General features: G+C 37.6%; 1 protein-coding gene across 5 annotated transcripts in view; it reads left to right on the forward strand.

Moving 5' to 3' along the window:
• LOC112051487 (transcription factor Sox-5) overlaps window positions 1-17,168 on the forward strand; it is a 374,453-nt gene extending 357,285 nt beyond the window's left edge. For all 5 annotated transcript variants that reach the window (XM_052888794.1, XM_052888796.1, XM_052888795.1 and 2 more), the window contains 4 exons: window positions 2,715-2,879; window positions 5,385-5,610; window positions 14,027-14,321; window positions 14,687-17,168. In XM_052888794.1, the coding sequence (XP_052744754.1) occupies window positions 2,715-2,879; window positions 5,385-5,610; window positions 14,027-14,321; window positions 14,687-14,936 (936 nt within the window). In that variant the 3' untranslated portion in view covers window positions 14,937-17,168. The remainder of the gene's footprint in view (window positions 1-2,714; window positions 2,880-5,384; window positions 5,611-14,026; window positions 14,322-14,686) is intronic.
• Window positions 17,169-17,210: the final 42 nt, after the last annotated feature.

Below are 17,210 nucleotides of genomic sequence, written 5' to 3' on the forward strand. Positions count from 1 at the left end.
TATTAGATCTTAGAGATTAGATCTAAGATCACCTAAACTAGACTATAAAAAGTGTGAAACGAAATCGAACCAAACAGTGAAATTTCATACGTGAAACCAAAACAAATCTAGAAACTCGTGACTTTTTAAATCGGTTAAAACATTTGTCATTGTTACGCATAAGCTTAAAGACTTTTGTAATTTATGCTACACCAGTCGCTGTTCACAAATACACAAAATCTAAATGGAATCCTAGAATAATATATCTAGGAATGAGGACATGTCATCCAGTGACAGTAAATATTATGATTTCACCCAAGATCTTGCATCTCCTACGTCAATGTGACGTCCGTTTCATTATACAGCTTTCGATATATTTTCACCAAATCCGTGCCTACCACTTCGACCTAAATCCAATGGCAGTTAGGATTAAAATCGTCTTCCGCGGCCTCAAAAATTAGGAACACACTATTTTGATATGGGCGCCGACTTTATAAATTATGTCATGGCATGTCCGGTCGTCATCTCTGATCTCTTTGTCAGGTCCTACTACGATTTCATATTCTACCAACCGAACGTTTTTGATATACGCCTTAACCTAATCTTCTCTTTCATCTCTATCATTAGGAAGCGGCGTTTATGCTCTGACAATAGCTTAATGGCGATTTATTGGTAGACTAAAGTATTAATGTACATCTTTGAAATGTTAAGAGACGAGTAATCTCTTAAGCGGAGACACTATCGTATCAAATGCACCGTTAGAGTGCCAAGGACGCAGTGACAGATGGTGTGTGTTTACCCAGGTTAATTATAGCAGCGGCCATCTTTATTGATCGGACATCGGCGCGAACGCTCACTAGTCACCACGCAGCGCCAGATCACGCCCAACAATTTCTATTGGCACGACATCCATTGACCTAACCACTTTAATGGTATCACTCCATCTTACCCGTGCGTAAATACACATTTTCATGTTTCATTTACGATGGTCCGCCTCACCTGCGTTGTAAACAATAAATTGTTCCAACGCAGCTGGTCATCTCCATCAAAATCGATTTTTTATATCGTCTCGTACGTTAATAGAGTCATTAAATTGTCGAGGAAACGCCGAAAACATGGTCGGCTGTATAAAATTCATCGCTAGGACATCTCCGCGAAGCTATTAAATAAAAGTCTTTTTTACATTAGATAAATCGCGCACGTTATTCGGGAACATCTGTCCCTTGCCGATTACAGCCATACATTATGCTCGGTTTGTTGTTTTTAATAAAAAGTTTAATCCGTTCGGTTATGACGGCAATTTGTCTGCCGAATGGAAAAACTTGGTCGATTACCTACCAGTGGCGCTCCGGCCGATATCGGCACCGGGTACCTATTACAACCGCACCACGCTTTTTATTCGTGTGATTATGTCATGTTTATTTATGTATTCGCTTCTGTCTTCCATTAGCGATCTTCCTTTTTATCTTCCTGGCTATATTTCACTTAAACGTACGCGCTGCCGGAGACACTTTGAGGCGACTCGCCAAAACCTTTTGTAGTGTCCGATCCCTTTTCATAATTTGCGCTGAGGACTTGAATCTCCGGACGCAAGATTCATCGAGGTATTTGGTTTTCATCGCCTTATAATAACGTGCGGTGTATAACCATTAACAATTCAATACTGTCTTAATGAAGAGCCGATAAAATGTATATGGTGTTATTCGTCACTACTCGCGAGCAATTAATCGAGGGTTTCTTTTTTGGTACAAGTTTATGGGTGCAGAGATTTAGTGCAACGTCCCCCGGTCGATTTGTGCACACAACTTAGCGGTCTTTGTCACTGCTGGAGTTTAATTGTGCAATATATCGTGAGGAACAAATTTCTCGAGGAAAGATCTCTCATTTATGCGATTTACAAAAGTATCTCATTCTGCTGAATGATTGTTCCTATTCGAATGCTTCTTTTGTGCTGTGATAAATTACACTGATTCGAGGAAGGGAGTAACATTTAAGATGGCATTTCAACATAAGTGCTTGAAGAGGAAAATGTTTATGCGAAGTTAACAATGTCCCTAATTGAAGAGCTTAAAGACCGTGAGATTATTGAAACCTCAGAAACGTTCGAATCCTTAGTATAATTAAAATAGCTGTTCACTTGCATTTTAGCCCAAGATCTTAAGTAATAACCGATATACGGCTTACTGCTGATCTTGATTCTCCTCTCAAAATGAGAGGGGTTAGGCCAATCGTCAACCATGCAGATTGGCAGACTTCACACACGCAGAGAATTAAGAAATTGTCTGTTATGCAGGTTTCCTCACGATGTTTTCCTTCAAAGTTTGATACACGTCTAATTTAATTTCTTAAAAATGCAAACAACAGAAAAGTTGGAGGTAGATCTTGTACTGTGTTGTTTTGCAAACAAGTTGGAATTGTTTATGTATAAAATATTTTAGATCAATACTACATACCTACATATAATCACACCTCGTTCCATAGGGGCAAGCAGAGACCACGTCTTTCCACGTGCTACGATCCTATTCCCTTGCTTCTTCCATCCTGATCAAACGTTAGGTACAAGTTCGTCGGTTTAGGCTACTCTAGACCTGGCCTTTCATTAGAATGGCGTGAATTTGGTTCAGTATCGTTCGCCTAAAAATTCCTCTTCTAACATTTGATAAATTCATCCTTTAGGCCTAAATTATCTAAGCATAAAAATATGTAAAGCATTGACAGATTATTTTCTTCCACAGAATATCGGAACAGTATCAGCGGAGTTGGAGCTACAAAGACTTCAGCAAGAGCACCTTCGGAGGCAGGAGATGGTGAGGCGCGGGCACTCCTTGTATCCGGGCCCTCCCCTCGGCCTCATCCCTCTCCTGGAGCAGATGCGGCCGCAACCACCTCCACCACCTAACGTAAATTTATTTTTATATTGTACAAGCGTGATTTGTCAGGTTAATTAATGAAACTGCCTCGTGGGTCCATTGATTAGCCTAGGGACCATGAAATCCTACCTTCTTCTTACTACGACCTACTTCAAACCTTGAAATCGGGCTATCAAATAGGTACCTACTGACGATTTTCTGTCATCTAAGAAATTCCCAGTAACAGCCCAGAATTAAGTACTGGGAGGAACTCTGCATGGCCAAGTCAGAAATGAGAAGAGCCAAAGTCACCAACATAGCTCAATGAGCAAGCAGAAGTGGCAATGAACGATGCACATAGTTCGAAGAGCCGATAAATGTTGGGGTCCCAAGATGCTGGAATAACGACCCCACACCGGAAAGCGCAGTGTCAATGGACTAGTGGGACTGAAGACATCAATCGAGTCACAGTCTGTCGATGGGTACAGGCGGCTCAGATTCTTGGTATTTTGGAATTCATAACAAAAGGACTGTGTTCTGCAGTGGACATGCTTCAGCTGATGTGATGATGATGATAATATAAATAATTTGTGACCATTTTTGTCTTGTCTAATACATCAAGACGTGTTTGTGCACGCTAAAACGTTCAGAAAGCCGGATCTAGGAATATAAATAAAAACGAAAATAAACAAACACGTCATCGGGCAAAAATTATGAAAGACAATCGACTTGGCAAGTAAGCGGACGATAGATAATAAATAAATAATTAATTGCGTTTCAACGTGAACGTTGCCCAATTTCCCGTGTCGGTCTTTGAATTAATTGACGCCATATTTGTTTGTCTAAATTAAATTTCCTTACAACGACGTCCATTCTATTTTAAGTTCACTATTTAATAATTTGACGAATCTGTGAATATTGCGTTTTCATCTCATAAATAAGGAAATATATTAATTTTAGGAATATAATTAATATAATAATTTGAAGGAAACACAGCGAAGCACAGAGATTTCATCTTATATCTAATAGATATTACAAATAAAATAAAAAAAAATTCTTGCACTTACAACACTAGTTTGATAATTTCTGCAAGGTGCTTAATAAAATAAAGCCATTGAACTTTATTTTAACCATCAAGAGATAGACTTATTTGGTGCCAATTATCATCTTTTGCGCTTTTAAACACTTTGAACTTTGGTTTTTTACAAATTCCGCTTGAACTTTGGATTTTTTCGTGTGAAAAATAGCGATGGAAAAAGCTAACCTTGGAGTATCTTAGAAAGTGATCGAAGTGATCGATCGTAGTGATCGAATCAGAAATGAGGAGATCCGCAGAAGAACCAAAGTCATCGACACAGCTCAACGAGTTGCGAAGCTAAAGTGGCAATGGGCGGGCCACATAGTTCGAAGAGCTGATGGACGTTGGGGTCCCAATGTGCTAGAATGGCGACCCCGCACTAGAAAGCGCAGTGTTGGTCGACCCCCCACCAGTTGGACTGAAAACATCAAGCGAGTCGCATGGACTCGCTGGATGCAGGTGGCTCAGTATCGTGATGTCTGGAAGTCCCTACAAAGGGCTTATGTCCATCGGCTGATATGATGATGATGATGAAGCAAGATCATATTAGATCTCTCTATCGAATATTATGGGTTTACTGCTTTACATGAAAAAATCTCATTGCAAAACACGTACTAAATTTCAAGCTCAAGCTAGAATGACTAATGATGAAGACACGTTGGTCATTTCATTTTGAATTTCTACGTGAAATAGTTCATTATTTATTCATAATGTGTCAGAATGGATGACGGATGAGATACCTGCTAACCCCTAGGATCGGAAATGTGTAATTATTTCGTTGCATAAACATCACTGCTTGCTGCAATTAGTCTTGGAACAACTTTCAATATTTTACTGGACATATAGAAGCTGACATGAAGGTACCTAACTCAAAAAAAGGAAAATTTAAAATTAATTATTAAAATATTATGTTCGAGGTCCAAAACTGTTTAACCATCGATATTTTTTGTCGAAAATTACCTTACAGTTTTTCATTTAACATCAAGTAAGCCTATTGTTTATTCCGTCAGATTTTACGATATTTTTTTTTGTACATTTTCATAAATCTTATCTTAATTTATTATATTTTACTGTATCTAATATATATATTTTTTTATAAAACGTAATATTAATTGATTATGAAACACGGCTACAACTCATGTGATATTAGGTCGGAGTATGCCCGACTAGTTTCGAACCCACACGGGGCCCCTAGTATGAGCTGGTTCTTGCATCGCGGCACGAAAGCCAAACTGCGAAGCGCGACGCGCTGCTGCTCGCATTGCGCGCTGGGAGAGGGTTTGATGCAAGAACAAGGTTTCGACCTAATATCACGTGAGGTTTAGCCGTGTTTCCTAATCAATTAATATGAATAACACTCACGATACTTTAAATTCTAAAACGTAATATTTTCTTTTTCTAAATTTATATCTATATAATCTGTATATTGTGCTGTGCTTCAATGATATCTTATTAAACACTATAATCATAATTTCCAGGTGGTACCAAGCCCAGCCTGGCCGGCCACAGCCCAGCTCGCGCAGCTGACGGCCAGCGCCCGCTCGCCCCCTCCCCCCGACCCGGACACCCCCCTCAACCTCAGCAAGCAGCGCTCCCCCTCCCCCGCGCCGCCCATGATGATGCAACGATTCGTGCCCTACCCTCCGATGGAAGAAAACAGCCCGTACATGAAGAAGGATGACGACTTCAACGCTGGTTGCAACAGTAAGTATGCATAGCTATTGTTTCTTTATAATCATCATTAACAACCCATATTCGGCTCACTGATGAGCACGAGTCTCCTCTCAGAAAGAGAGGGATTCGTCTTGGAATGGCAGACTTCACACACGTATGCAGGTTTGGTCACGATTGTTCCTTTACCGTTTGTGACACATGACACCTATCAATTTCCAAGTCAAACCCCGGACCGGATTCGAACCCACGTCCTCCGAATCGAAGGCAGAGGTCATATTCACTAGGCTATCACTGCTCTCCGAAGGCGAATGTGGATCCTAACAACAATTTTTATTATTTTTTTATCTAAGTAGTAATTTAACAAATTACCTGTTCTGTACCTTCCATAGGACTGTCTATTTGTATTAAAGATCATATAATCTAAATCTAATATTAGCTCTGCTCATGGGCTGCGTCTAGACACATTTGTAGGCACAACAAACGAATAGATCAGGCAGCCGCGCGAATATTTTTCAATCGCCTGCGTAAGTTGTGACGCTTGCTTACGTCACAATTCTAAAGCTGTGCGGCCATGAAACAGTAGAACACTTTTGAAAGACACTTTATTTAAAAATATTTAGAAAGATACAGGAGTAGGTGTGTTACATCGAAACCCGTTTACTAAAAAACCCACACTGTGAACTCACTGGCAGATGAATATACTCGCCGAATCCCAGCAGCAGCTATCCAGACAAAAATTCTATTGAACAGTCAAAATGATTGTGTGTAAATTTTAAAAATAAATTTCGGTTCGTTATGTACGAGTATAACTCGGAAACGGTTAGATTTAATTCGGATATTTTATTATTGTTTAATTAATATTAGGGTGCATGAAAAACAAAACAAAATAATTTGAAAACTCAAAAAACAGCTAAATCTGTTTATTAATTTACTGGATGGTACGAAGTTCACTGGGTCAACTTCAATCTATTGTTTTACAATGACTTTTATTATTGAAATTGAATAAGAATAAAGTCAAAATTCATTGAAAAATTCGAAAAACTGACTCGGCAAACGTTATTCTGCCATATAAATTTGTTTCATACAATAAGACTAAAATCGAGATTTAGAAAGTGGGTGTGGGGCGATGAAGTCTAAAATAGTTAAATTCTCAGACCTACGGAATATGCACAAAATAAATCAAAAGAATCAGTCAAGCTGTTTCGGAGGAGTTAGGTTCCAAACACCATGACACAAAAATATAGGTACACCTAATATAGATAAAAAAATCGGTTGTCTATAAAGTCGGTTTACTGACGATAGTTGAACGTGACAACGTCATAAGAAAATACTAATGGAATGGTGCATTTTTCAAAAGAAAATGTTCGTTTTTCGAAAATACTGGTTAATAATCTTCATATACCAGAATATACTTTCTTGTAAAAAAAAGGGAACGACGCATGACGTCATCTTTTTTCGACGTTGTCACGTCAAAATGTGAGTTTAAGTTTGCACTAAGTTACAATAAGATCTATCCGTTGGACGCTCAGCTTTACCACTGATTCACGGCACGTGTTCGTCTCGGTGGAAACTGTGTCACCGTCTGCGATTATATTATACAGATCGCAAAAAATCTTTAACAGTCGTTTAGTTTTAGAACGTGAATACCGACGCTAACCTAATGATCCCCTCATGATTTAAACCATCTGAAATCAATGGCGTGAACTCAATATAAACTTGGATACACTGACTCCTTAAGACATTTCCGACTTGCTTATACAAGCTATGAATATGATGCAGTCCACGATGGAACGGGCATCCCAATATTAAAGAGCTTTTTTACTCCTATTTAGAATTACCAATCTGTATTATGGTGGTAGGGTAAGAAGCTGCAGGTCTTTAAAGTGTTTATGAGAAAAGAAATCGCTTATATGTGCCTTCGCGACCTGTGGGTATAGAAACAAACATCCCTAAGGATTACACCATAAAAGTGAATAAATATTATGACGTAACAAATGAACTAAGTACCTATAATGATGATGGTTAGTTTGTGTATGTAAGTCCGGGCGAGAGGCAAACCAGCAAAATCCCTTGGCCTGCATATTATATTTTCTATTCTATGCCTGCAGAATTTTCTATATTGGAAAGGGTAATCAAAGCTGCTCTAGTAGGATCGTACATAAAAATTGGCTGGACAGGGAAAGCAATCTCCACTAACACTTTGACTTATAAACTTAATTTAAAACCACTGTAAGTCCCTTAACTTGTTGTACCCTTGGGTAGCTTTGCAGTCTGGATTGAGTGACAGAAGGATTGTCATTTGGCTCGGATAAAGTGAGAGAAGGGTGGTAATTTGGCCTGTAGAAAGTGACAGAACGATTGTCATTTATGGCCTGGATAAAGTGACAGAAGTATTGTCATTTGGGCTAGATAAATTGACAGAAGAATTGTCATATGATCTGGATAAAGTGACAGAAGCATTGTCATTTGGACTGGATAAAGTGACAGAAGTATTGTCATTTGGACTGGATAAAGTGACAGATGGATTGTCATTTGGACTGGATAAAGTGACAGAAGGATTGTCATTTGGACTGGATAAAGTGACAGATGGATTGTCATTTGGACTGGATAAAGTGACAGAAGGATTGTCATAGGACCTAGATAAAGTGAAAGAAGGATTGTCATATGACCTGTATAAACTGACAGACGGATTGATTGTCATTTGGCCTGGAGAAAGTGGTAGCTACTCACACGCTACCACAGACAAAGCCAAGTGCGAAAGCTTGTGATCAATATTTACATTATCATAAACATCACAAAACCCACACCATTGCGTAACACCAACGAAAATAAACAAGGAATTAGATAAATAGCCCGGCTCTTTCGCCGCGAAATGTGAAAACCAAGAAATGTCCCGTGTCGCCGCCAAACATTTTGATGTTCGGCTGTTTAATTGCTAAATATAATTAATTCCAGAATCCAGATACACTGTGATACAGAGTAAGGCCTCGGCCACACTAAAACGCTTACCTATTTATGCCTACTAATATTATAAAGAGGTTTGTGAGTTCGTACACTGAGAAAAATCCTGGTGCGCCATACTTAAAATACATAGCAAACTAGACACTATTACACTTATAGCAGGTACCATGTTGTAATTAAAGCTCCCTAAGTAACAGTGTTGCTTCTAAATGGCACAGTCAGCTGCATCACAACTAAGTATACGGCATCTATTGTACGTATGCTGCACCTGTAGTAAGTAGTAATGTGCAAGACTCCTTATGTAAGTAGCTCATTTAAGTAGCTTATCTTTCTCAGTGTAAATTTGTAGGACATAGATAATCTTAGAATCTACTAAACCGTTTTTAAAAATTATGTTACCAATAGAAAGTCACGTTTGATAATGTCATAGGCAATGGATAACGTGCATGAAACCGCGGGGCCTAATATATTTCACTATCTGACGCCGCGCGGTTTTACCTGCGTGGTTCCCGTACGTGTACGAAAACGGGGATAATATATAGCCTATAGCCTTCATCGATAAATGGGCTATCTAACACTGAAATAATTTTTCAAATCGGACCAGTAGTTCCTGAGACTAGCGCGTTCAAACTCTTTAGCTTTATTTATTAGATTATTATGAATTTAATAGAGTAAGACTACAAATATTTTATTTTGAAAGACGGTCGGACGTTGTATTAGTTAGGTTTACAGACGCGTGTTTTTGAAACTGAAGCAAAGTGACATACGTCCTGTTTATAAATTGGCAGTCTGTCATCATCATAATCAGCCGATGGACGTTTACTGTCCCTTGTAAGGACTTCCAAACACCAGCCTTGTCTATTCTAGTGCCGCTAGCATCCAACAGCTTCCTGAAACCCGCTTAATGTCGTTGGTCCACCTAATAGGGATTGACCGTGCGAACATTACGCTTTCGCCATTCTAGCATCTTGGGATCCCAATGTCCATCGGCTCTTCAAACCATGTGCCCTGCCTATTACCACTTCAGCTTCGCGACTCGTCTTTCGTCCGAAATTCCTCAGTGCCTGAAGACAAAAGTCTTCGAACAGTGCGTGTTGTCAGTGATGACCTATGGATTCGAGACTTGGTCGCTAACTAAGGGCCTCATAGGAAGGCTCAGAATCACACAACGAGCGATGGAACGAGCTATGTTAGGAGTATCTCTGCGTGATCGAATCAGAAATGAGGAGATCCGCAGAAGAACCAAAGTCACCGACATAGCTCAACGAGTTGCGAAGCTGAAGTGGCAATCGGCGGGGCACATAGTTCGAAGAGCCGATGGATGTTGGGGTCCCAAAGTGCTGGAATGGCGACCCCGCCAGGTGGACTGACGACATCAAGCGAGTCGCAGGGATTCGCTGGATGCAGGTGGCTCAGTATCGTAATGTTTGGAAGTCCCTACATAAGGACTATGTCCTGCAATGGACGTCCATCGGTTGATATGATGATGATGATCTCGATTGAAAAAAGTTCTATCCAATGTGTCTAGTCCCCCATGATAAGAAAATCGTGACGTAGTGTGACCCCGCGCTAAAGCCACGTGTGACACGGGTATATAGGTCACGTTGTCGGCTTCCAATTGCATCGTGTGTGCAGTCCACTTGAACGGAGAGATGTTACACTGTGTCAACGCCTGTTTGCATGTGGGTTGAGGGATGCTTCACATTACATTGAGTTGCAAAAGTCACTTGAAATACGTTGTTCGTTATGTTTGATTTGATCGGTATCTACCTTTAGATTAATAAACCTGAAGGGTTTTTTTTTATTTTAATTTAAACAAGTTAGCAGAGGCTTTCAGCCGTGGCTAGTTACCACCCTACCGACAAAGACGTACCGCCAAGCGATTTAGCGTTCCGGTGCGATGTCGTGTAGAAACCGAAAGGGGTGTGGATTTTTATCCTCCTCCTAACAAGTTAGTATGCTTCCATCTTAGATTGCATCATCACTTACCATCAGATGAGATTGTAGTCAAAGGCTAACAGGTAAAGAATAAAAAAAGAGTTATCCTTACCCATGAGCCGCTTACCCGCATTGCAGCAGTGAGGTGGGTTTAAAATCTATACTAATATTATAAAGCTGAAGAGTTTGTTTGTTTGTTTGATTGAACGCGATAATCCAGGACTACACGTCCGATTTGAAAAATTTATTTCAGTGTTATATAGCCCATTTATCGATAACATAGGCTATATATTATCCCCATATTCCTACGGGAACGGGAAACACGCGGGTGAAACTGCGCGGCGTCTAGTGTAGGTAGTAATCTAAGACTCTAAATCTCCGCTTCTATAAGGAAAGATGTCTAGAAGCTGGAATATCAGTGGGCCATCAAAAACAGGCTGGTAAATGAATGAATCCCCGTAGGTACATTCAGACAAAAAACTGTTTTCTTTATAATAAAATTACTCCATTTAATTATGTTAAGTAACCAGTTATCTAACGCGCTCACAAAGACTTTTTATTATAATATCTAATGTAAATTATAACGCGAATAAATTTAATAGAGCACACTTTAAATAGTTGGCGTGTACCCAAACCAAAATGGTTACAAAACATAATGTCGTTTGGTTTCCTTTAAAACAAGAGAATTGCAAGAAATATGGGATAGATGGCGTTGGAGACGCACGTTTCCGCTCTCCGCTGATCTTCGCTGAAAGTACTGTTGCGTACACAAGTGCTTTACAATAACTACGAAGATATGATATAAACCTTCGACAAATTAGAGATAGTGACAAAAAGGAATAAAAACTTGGGATTTATCTAAATAACGATAAACATGGAATAGTAAAATTATTTCAGTACCTTCCTACATAAATATGAAATATGTAAAAAAGAAAAAAATAACAACTTTTTCATACTTTTTTGAACGTGATTCAGTAGTTAATTTTCATTTTTTTTTTCACACTGACGATAGAGAAATAAAGAACATTACGTTACAGAGTACTTGCTATTAGGTGTTACATTTCCTGTCATTAAAAAACGTATAATTTCATCAATGTCACTTTTAGGTTATGTTCTGATCAACACTTCATGTTAAATTTACGACGACTAATCTAGTAACCAAAACATATTTTTTAAAGTATAAATCATTAATTAATAACGTCAATTATTTTCACTCTAACTGTCCACCTAAAATAATATTGTCGCGCACTTGTATACCCACTTCTGTCAAATATTCGACACTTAATCACGGATACACAACATGTTTTCGCATACACTAATCACATTAATATCATACATTTCGCGCGTACCAGTACGAAATACGTACCGAAGTCGTATATCGCGAATCAGCCTTAGAGTAGGATGTTATAAATTATCTAACAGCGTGTCAAATTAATACGAGGAATGCCACGACTTTGAGAAGTCGATGTTTCCGTGCTGGCTTATTAATTGTACAGACACTTGCCGGCGAATCCGTCAAGCGAAATGTTAGCGGATGTGTTGCGGTTGACCCACATATTTTGGAGACGAGTGACTTTTATTCGCGACTGTACCTACTTGCAAAGTTATCTGCATTACATAACGGAATTTGAATTATGCTTTGTGCTTTTGCTGAATGAACTACCGGCGTAGATTAAGAATTAAGTGCCAGGTTCGATCTACTTTCAGGATTATTTATTCGTTTGCTTAGAATTAGGTACCTACTAGAATTTCAGTCCTTATTTTATTTTGTAAATATCAGCAAAAAGTTCTGTCAATCTGTAAGCTCCTAATTATTGTGGTGGTTGAGTGTTGTCTCCATTGATCGTTGCTTTACCTATTTATTAGCATATTATATTATAGGTGAGTGGTCATAAGTTTGATTCCCGCCTGTTGGACAATTGTCATAGGTACCTACTTAGGAAGTCTTTACGTATAATAGGTAGGTAGGTAGGTAGGGCATGGCAATTTCGTTTTCCCTCTGCTCCGTGCGTACGACTTCACACCCGCGCAGTCCTTCCCCTCCGTCGCCCGCATATCATGAGTGTCATCAACGGAATTGCCGAGCTTTAGGTAAATTAAGTATGTAAAGGTAGGTATATACTTAATTTACCTAAATAAAAACAGATTTTTGCGAATCTTCTTTATAGCTAAATATTTAGGTTGGTACCTACGTACCTGTTTATTTTTAAATAGATGTGTATTATATATTTTTTTTTATTCTTTACAAGTTAGCCCTTGACTACGATCTCACTTGATGGTAAGTGATGATGCAGTCAAAGATGGAAGCGGGCTAACTTGTTTGAAGGAGGATGAAATCCACACCCCTTTCGGTTTCTACACGGTATCGTACCGGAACGCTAAATTGCTTGGCGGTACGTGTGGCGTTACGTAAAATGGCTAGTTTTTTAGAGCTAAAGTTCTTGTTAACATGATCGTGAGAAGAATATTTTCATTTGCAACTGTTTTTTTTTTTTTACAAATCGGTCCATCATTTCGAAGTCATGAACGTGACAAGGTAATCCCGCCTAAAATGTGAAATGGAAATTCGACATTCCGTATCTCCCTCGGCTTATCCATATAGCAAACGTTCGAGAATAGATCCATTCTTAATCTTTGTTTAACGATTGTTTTACAGCCGGCATTCACTGTTCGTGATAATTTATGGCATGGCTTAGTGAGCTACCGATTGAATTCTTCGTACACCTATGGCTTATGGCTTAACACTCTTACCCCTTTAGGAATAAAGACTAAAATCCAACACAAAATCCCCAGACGGCAACTATTTTTCTGTTCTAGACAATAGTTCATGCGAAAATAATCCGTATTTATTGATGCATAGATATTATTTCCATAACAGTTGGCGACTTTGAAAAATTTTGTAAATATTTTTCGAAAGCCATCTTAACTGCCGGCATTAAAATAATCTAAATCAAATTGTAAATCTGTGATTTACTTCGCGTTTTTAAGTTTCGAAAGAAGAATTTAGGAGACGTTGTAATAAAATCTCTTTGTAAAATTCGATCACAAAGCATCACACATTAGAATAGGATGCATATTTTCACGTTCTTTGAAACAATAAAGGGACAACTCCAGACCATGAAACAAATTCCATTAAAAGTTGAAAGTATTATTCTCTCTTAACGATATTTTTAATGTCCGTTTTACTAATAAATTTAATAATACTACATTCACTAGTCTAAAATTAGGTAATTAATAATTATAATTAAGTACGTGTTCATGAAATAGTTACAATAAATATACCTACTCCAATAATTAATTTGACAGCGAGCTAGTGATGTATCTAATGAATTACCGATTCGATTCGATATCTTACAATCGACTGTAGGTGTTTATGAACTATTAATCGATTTAATATTTTTTTAATTTAATTTCAAAATGTTGTATTGTTTAATAAGCATGACTAGCTACGCAGTCATTGACCTTATTTTATACAAAAACGACCATTTCAAATATCGGATTGCTTTTTAGTGATAAAGAAACTAATCTTACTTTTTTTTATTTACAGCGTCGTCCTGGCCTCAGCAAAGTCCCGAAGAATCTGAAAAGGCTAAGCTTATCCGTCAGCCAAAACGTGACGAGGCTGGCAAACCACACATCAAGAGACCAATGAACGCGTTTATGGTTTGGGCGAAAGATGAGCGCCGCAAGATACTCAAAGCTTGCCCTGATATGCACAACTCTAATATTTCCAAAATCCTCGGGGCAAGATGGAAATCAATGTCAAACGCTGAAAAGCAGCCATACTACGAAGAACAGTCAAGACTTTCCAAACAGCATATGGAAAAGCATCCTGATTATAGGTAAAAACAACTTTTATGAAATTCTATAAAAAATAAATAAACATAAAACCAAAAACTCGGCTGCGTAAGTGAGAAAATCGGGATGTTATATTTTTACCCTAGAAGTTACACTGAGACAAATGTATATACCTCATATCATTCTCGAATCCATGACGTGGTTTAGTCCGTAAAGCCCAAGAATAAAAGATTATTTAAAGAAAAAATAATAATGATCGTACTTAAATGTATTTTTTCCTAAAATATCTAAATAAAATATAAAAAGGTATAATCTCGTAGTAGCTGCATCGATGCACCAGAATATCCTTCCAAATGTCCTCGTTTTTCAAAAAGCCATTGTTTCATTGAAGCACGTTGTCAATTTTCAGATACCGACCGAGACCGAAGCGAACGTGCATAGTCGACGGCAAAAAGATGCGGATATCGGAGTACAAGAATCTGATGCGCACGCGCAGACAGGAGATGAGACAGCTGTGGTGCAGGGACGGGGGCAGCGAGCTCAACTTCCTGCCCTCCCTGTCCAGCCCGGGGCCTTCGAACTCCTCTCCCCCGCCCAATGGAGGGAACTACATGAACCCAGCTTTCTCACCCCCACTATCGCCTCGAGAGGAAGATTGAGGTTCGGCGCGCGGCTGGCCTTACCCGCACGCCGCGCCCCTCTCCATGCCGCCCTCGCACCACCTTTGGTAAACTTTTCCATCCCAGGCGAAGATGAAATCAAGTGAAATAGAGACAGTAAAGTTACGGAGGTTGTTCATTATTACGCCAGTGTCGCTCGATCTCTCGTTTATACAAATAACTAATTATAATTTGAGATTATTCCATTAGTGAATTAAGATCGACTCATTGTAATCCGTAAAATGTATCGTGTAGATGGCATATGGTAAACTTATTATGTAAATGTGCCAAAATTGTATCTATTGAATTTAGATAATTAGAAAAGTGTAAATAATAAGTTAAATGTTATACTTCAATTCTCTCAATGTAAATATGCAAAACCTTTGTAGATATGTATGCACGTATTATATTTTCGGCTATAGTATATGTTAGTACTACATAAATAGTGTAGGGGTAGAGTTTAGTCTATTTAAGCGTAGTTTCCCAAGTTTAATTTTTGTGTGGCCATGTGTAAATCTTAGTTAAACTATCTACAATTTCGTAGTGTAAACTTAAGGGACTTAATGTATCGAACCAAAAATTTGAAGCGGAATGCTTGAAAATTTAAGTGTTTTGAACACAAACTGTTGTAACCAGTGATAACTATGATGCATAATAGAAATATAATAAAAAAAATTATAATACTCATTAGCGAAAATCTGTACTTTAATATTAGTGGGTACCACAGAAATACCCTTGTGTAATATAAAACATTCGATGCTACTTAATTATTACCTAATAAGTATTTAAAAGAAATAATAATAATATGTTATCTGTACCGACCGGTGTTGAACACAAAATGGTGGTCAATTTGGAGATTGTCAATTTGATGCAAAAATAGAACGAGTAAAAACTATTCCCAATTTCTAATAATACAAATAGACCCACCGAGTAGTGGGGATTTATACTTAAATAATAAAAAAACAAACAAATATTCGCTTTATCAAATCGTGCAATTTAGTAGATGTAGAAATAAGTCATAGTTGACAAGTAGTTATGTATCTAAGGCAATAGATATAGATAATAGTAAACAAAGTTGTATAGTTATAGATGTAAAATCAGGCTGAAGGGAGTGATGTCGTTAATTGCCATTTTTATTCGTTATTTATTTTTCTAATTGTATTTTTCTTGTTTTTATTTTATTTTTGAACTGATTACGGGGACACACCTTTTAGTCGAACAGTCACTTAACTATCATAACATACTAAGAATCAGATCTACTTTTCATACTGTACCTAAATTTCAACATATGGTCAGTAGAAAATTTCTTTAAAAGAAGTTGATGTATATTTTAGATAAAAATCCTGAACTTTCTCTTTCTTCTATACTTTTGTAAATATTTTAAAGTTATGTCACAAATTTAATATTTATTTTTTCGTTTCACAGTGTGTGCCCGTTTTTAATTTGTATGCCAGTAATATAATGTACTCAACATGAATAGTTGTAGAGAAATAAGCGTATAAATAAATTATTGTGTACGTGACTTAATCGAATATTTGTAGCGTGTATTATATTGTATCGATTAAGTTATTTTCGTTTTGACATCAATACTTATTGCTCTTAGTCTATGGACTATCGATAATCGAATCGGTAATCGGTAAAGCGCAAATCGTACATCACTAAGCCGACTGTCATTGTGAGAATAACATAATGGATGGAGTATATTTAGTAAATGTGTAAGGGTTTAGACAGTGCCGTTAAATTATTTATTTTTATGTTGATTCCCAGTGTATATACGCGATATTATGATGTGAACGTTAGTTGTGGTTATTTTATAAATGATCGATACTTAAATATGCTAATTTGCATAGATCTCGGTCGATATTTTTTCTTATTCTGTATTTATTATGGTTCAGGAATCTCATTTTAATTTTGAAAATAGAATGCCCGTGAACTGTTTTTTTTTATATTCCTTCGCAAGGATTTTAATTGCAGAGTTTGTTAACGGGATAATTATTGTACTTATAAAAATTACTGCGTTGTTATATTTTTTATGGTTTTTAACCATTTTTTATGGTTTTTTAACAGACTTATTTTTGGCGATTGAGATTATTTTGTTATACCCAGTTTCCACTCAGTGCATAATGTAGACAGATTTTTGGTTTACTGCCAATAAGGTATTAACCGGGACACATTACTTCAAAAATTGTGCCAAAACCCAGAAGTTTAATAAAAAGTAATTATAAAAAAATACTTTCTTGTTTCATTCAGGATTCCGTACACCTAATTATAATT

This window comes from Bicyclus anynana, chromosome 23 (assembly GCF_947172395.1).
Source record: "Bicyclus anynana chromosome 23, ilBicAnyn1.1, whole genome shotgun sequence".
NCBI classification, from domain to species: domain Eukaryota; kingdom Metazoa; phylum Arthropoda; class Insecta; order Lepidoptera; family Nymphalidae; genus Bicyclus; species Bicyclus anynana.